The 4855-nt window shown below is 53.4% G+C and overlaps 1 protein-coding gene across 4 annotated transcripts in view; it reads right to left on the reverse strand.

Annotated features, from left to right (window-relative positions):
• The window catches only part of GFPT2 (glutamine-fructose-6-phosphate transaminase 2), a 47471-nt gene extending 42829 nt beyond the window's left edge, over positions 1 to 4642 (reverse strand). For all 4 annotated transcript variants that reach the window (XM_084762869.1, XM_084762868.1, XM_084762870.1 and 1 more), the window contains exon 1: positions 4521 to 4642. In XM_084762869.1, the coding sequence (XP_084618995.1) occupies positions 4521 to 4527 (7 nt within the window). In that variant the 5' untranslated portion in view covers positions 4528 to 4642. The remainder of the gene's footprint in view (positions 1 to 4520) is intronic.
• Between the last annotated feature and the right edge of the window lie 213 nt (positions 4643 to 4855).

Below are 4855 nucleotides of genomic sequence, written 5' to 3' on the forward strand. Positions count from 1 at the left end.
CTCTACCCCAGGGCTGGAGAAAGGGCTCGGTGGTTCAGGCTGCACAGCGCTCTTCCTTCAGCTCTCAGGTGAGTGCCAGCATCAGTGTTCACGGTGTGTGTAGGTGTGCTGTGATTGCCCTCTGACGGCTTCCAGGAACCAGCTGGGTGCTCTCTTTGCCCAAGTAACTCCTTGAGGGACTTCCCATGACCCTCACCTGAAACCAGCTGTGGTGAGAGAGTGCACGCCACAGAAACCGGCAAAGCGGGGAGCCTAAAGAGACGATGGCTCAGCGGGTAAGCGTGCGTGCTTGCGTGTGTGTACTGGTCTTACAGAGCACCAAGTTCAGTTCCCAGCATCCACGTCAGATGGTTTACAAACTGCCTGAAACTCCTGCTGCAGAGAAGTGGACTCACTGCTTTGGCCTCTGTGGGTATCTGCACTCACATGAACATAATCCCTCCCCCTCCCCCCCCACCCCCCACCCCCACCCCACAACACACATGAACGTAACTAAAGTTTTAATGGCAATGAGTAGAAGCTGAAAGGACTGAGACCAGGGTGCTTGGGTGTATGGGCGTTCAGGGAGCCTGTTCATGGACCTCTAAATTAGGCCATCAAGGGCAAGACTTGAACATGCAGGATTCTAAACATTTGAACCATTATGGATATGGTGCCTGGAAGAGACGATCAATCTATAGCAAGACAAATAATTGTCCTCGAAGGACTCAGCCCCTCATCCCTAGAATCTGTAGAGGTTGCTTTGTATGAGGAAAAGTCTCTACAGATAAGGGCAAAAGGATCTCAACTGTCTCAGATAATTGGGGAGCTCCCAAAGAATCACAAGTGTCCTCTTAAGAGGGACACAAGCCATGGAAGAGGAGGTCACGTGACCACGAGACATAGAATGCCCTCAGCCTGGCATGCCTGCGAGCCCTTCTCTCTGCAGAGCTCACACTTGAGCCTGGGGGCACTGTCACAGTCCTCTATGCTGGGCTGAGCCAACAGGTAGCTCTGTGATGTCTCTGTGAGTGGGACATCTGGAAGATGGCTGTGCCCGTCATCTGAGAGACCACCAGGATGCTACTCAGAAATATGGGCTCAAGACTGTTCATCTTTGAATATGTTTTTAAGGATTTATGTATTGTTTATACAGTATTCTGCCCGCATATGTGTCTGCATGCCAGAAGAGGGCACCAGATTTCATTGTAGATGGTTATGAGCCACCATGTAGTTGCTAGGAATTGAACTCAGGACCTTTGGAAGAACAGACAGTGTTCTTAGCCTCTGAGCCATCTCTCCAGCCCTAGAATATAATGGAGAGAGAGAGAGAGAGAGAGAGAGAGAGAGAGAGAGAGAGAGAGAGAGAGAGAAGAAAGAAAAAGAAAAAAAAAACCCCAAATCCTTATATGAGTGCTCCCAATTTTGTAATCTAGTATCTAATATATTTTTTTTTAAATATTTAAACCCTGTGTGTTCAACAAAAAGCTGTCTGTCTGGTTCAGCCTGGTACTGCCGGGATATAGCCTCTGCCTGAGGTATCTTCCCTGTGACAGTGTTTGCCAGCTGGATTTATCTTGTTGCTGGTGAGTGACTGGCCTGCAGAACGGCCATCTCCACCTGTCCCGTCTTAGAAGTAGGGGGTAGCGCAGCCACGTGGCCTTTATAACCCCAGAGCCTAGAAAACATAGAGCATCTCCAGAAAGAGAGGAAGAATGCAAAGGGGTGGGGGAGGGGGCAGGGGAGGGGGAAACACAATAACCTTTCTTTCAACAACGCAGGGAACTCTCTGACGTCATCAGAACGGCTAGGCTTAATAGTGGCGTTTCTAGACTCACCTGGGAAGGGAGTCTCCATGGAGGTCTGTGTAGATTGAAGGTGGCCTGTGGGCATGCCTGTAGTAGTAGTAGTGTGTGAGTGTGTGTGTGTGTGTGTGTGTGTGTGTGTGTGTGTGTGTGTGTTTTCCAAGAAAGGGTTTCTCTATATAGCCCTGGCTGTCCTGGACTCACTTTGAAAAGCAGGCTGGCCTTGAACTCAAGAGATCTGCCTGCCTTTGCTTCCTGAGTGCTAGGATTACAGGTAGGTTGGGTTTTTTTGTTTGTTTGTTTGTTTTTGTTTTTGCTTTTTTTAACCATTTCATGGGCTTGGTGCTAGGCTGAATGAAGGGAGGCAGGGAGCTACATGCTGCACGCAAGGGTCCATTCCTGTCCTCTGCTCAAGACTGGGGATCTAATCTCTCTAGCTGCCTCACGTTCCTGTACCCTGGATTCTCCAAGACGGTATTTGGTATTTAGGGGTCAAGCCAGCTAATCTCTCAGCACACAGGAAGTTTTTGAGTGGTCTGTTGTTTGTGGAGGGTCGGCTCCTGCTGGGCCCCAGCTTTCTGTGGATTGAGGCAGCCATCTGATAAGGACTGGCCTTTATTTAGTCTTGACTCCTGAAACCTGAGGCAGTTTCCAATGAAAGCAGCAGGCATGCCCCCACCCCCACCCCCCCGGGGAAAGTGAAATGACCTGAAAGTTCCTGTTCAGACACTCCTGACTGGGCCTCAATTTCCCCAAATGTGAAGCGAAACTGATTCAATGTTTGTTGTATCCTTGTGCCAAAATCATGATCGTTCTGTAAAATTCGCTGAATTGCAAGCGAAAACAACCACAAAAAGAAAACCCGCATCCTGTTCAGAACACATACGGAGTCCAAGAGAACCCAGACTAATGTGTTCAATTCTAGGCAGCTGTGTTGTGAGCTCTGAACCACCACGGACAGCTGCCCACCGGCGAAGGGTGCCTGGAAAGTGACAGAGAGCACTAAAAAACACAGTATGCTTTGTCTTTAGCCGGGATGTTACAAGACTCCTGGCTTGTGGGCAGGGGGCGGGGTCAAACATCAGCAAGGATGGCCTGACGTTTGAGAAGGCCTCCCAGCCTAGCTGGGAGTCTCCTTTGATTCTGATTCTGAATAGGAGGAGCCCAGCTGGGCCCAAGAATTCTACGGAGTCCTAGACGTTCTCTGGTGACCTCAGGGCACTTCTCATACTCAGCCACATCAATACCGAAGTCTAGAAGGGATGCCGGTTGGTTATAACCCCAAACTTGATCTCGTCCAAAGGGTTGGGGGTGGCAGCCCTCCCAGAGCTTGGAAAAGCGCAAGCGAAAGACAGATGCTAGGAAGAAGCAGGGTGGGAGGCCGAGGAGGCTGATAGTGCGGCCGCAGGGCCATCTGAGAGGCTCAACAGGAAAAGTCAAAGAGCTCAAGCAGTTTGAGGGCTTCTTGCTCAAGTCTGGTTCTAAAGCCAGCAGAGGCTAAAGACCTGCAAGGGCTCGAGCCTGGGCTGTTTTTGAATCTAACAAAAAAAAATTCCGTATTTGTTTCATTTCTGTATCCAGAAAGGTATGAGGTGACATTACATACGTATTCCGAAGGATGCCTGGGCGCCCTAAGACTCTGTCTGCGGGCCCAGTAATTTAAACTGACACCGGCTCTCTCGGATGAGGCAGCGGTCTCAAAGTGCTCAGTGACTCCTTTCCTTTCCTCTCCTGGCACGAAACAAGGCCTGTACAGACCTTGGCTTTGGACTCACCCATTGGCACCCCACCCCGCAAGCCCTCAGCAAAGTCAGAGAGGCGCCTTTCATGGCTTCAAAAGTTCCATCAGGTTCTCCAGCCGCAGGGGGCTGGAGTGGGTAACTGAATCCTACTCAAGACGGGAAGAGGGGGTGGGGGGAGCGCACAGTGACCTTTTGTCCCAGAAGTCCCCAGCTCCCCCCCACCCCCCCACCCCCGGCCAACCAGCCAGCGGAGGCGGCACAGCCAGCCAGGAGGGTAAGGAATTGCAGATGTGCGCCCAGGGCGGGCGCCCTCCCTTCTGCTCCCAGAGCCCAGCCGGACACCTCGGCGTCGCCCGGGGTTGCGCTGCTATCCGGTCCAGGACTCCTACTCCTAACTTCGGGCCAAGGCTCCAGGGAACTCACTATCTCTAGCGTTGCCCGGAGCCCTTTCCAGCAAAGATTCACCACGGGACCCACCCGTCTAGGGACAGGAGGGGGTTCTTTTCGCGTCGCAACCAAGACCGGCTACCCTTACAAGCACAACAGGAGCTGCTCAGGACGCCCGGGAACGAACTGCTGACACCGCACAGGTGAGGTCGTCTGTCCTGTGTGGACGCGGCAGACTGGGACTCAGAACCGCCACTCCGCGCCCAGGATGCTTGAGCTTGCTCGTGGCGGCCTTTGTGGGCCAAGTGGAGGAAGTGCCCTCAGAGTACACGGAGTGGAGACACCTCTGTGTTACGGGGCTCCAATCTCGGGACCCGCCCCATTGCCCCTGCTAGAGCGATCCGGGCTTGGGTCTCTTACACGGAGTTTAGACGCCCCTATCCCCACTCCCCCCATGTCCCCAAGACGTCACTCTGGGGCCATGCATGGGGAAAGAAGGCCTGGCTAATGAAAGCCCCACGATCGCCGAACCCAGCAGGTCCCCTGCGCCTAACTCTCTAGCTTAGGCTCTGAACAGCTCTAAAGGAGGAAGCCACCGTGCACTCACCGCACATGGTGGCAGATAGTCGCTCCAGACGCTCAGACGACTCGCTGCGCCTCGCGCTCCCTGGCTCAGGCTCCCGCCGCTCGGCCTCCTGCCCTTATAGCCAGCCACTAGCCCTCTGAGAGGGGTGGTGCTTGGGCGGGGCCGCCTGCAGCCTGCTTGCTTCTCATTGGTCCCTGGTTGTTCTGACAACGGCGGGGGCCCCCAAGACTCAAGGAAAGGGTTGAGGGGCGGCTCCCAAGCGCCAGTCTCTACTGTAGGGGAGGAAGGAGGCCCAATCGGTGGCAAACACCTTGAGTTCAGACTTCTGAGTCAGTCACATTAGACGCTAGCCTTTG

This window comes from Acomys minous, assembly GCF_964271855.1.
Source record: "Acomys minous genome assembly, chromosome: 16".
NCBI classification, from domain to species: Eukaryota; Metazoa; Chordata; class Mammalia; order Rodentia; family Muridae; genus Acomys; species Acomys minous.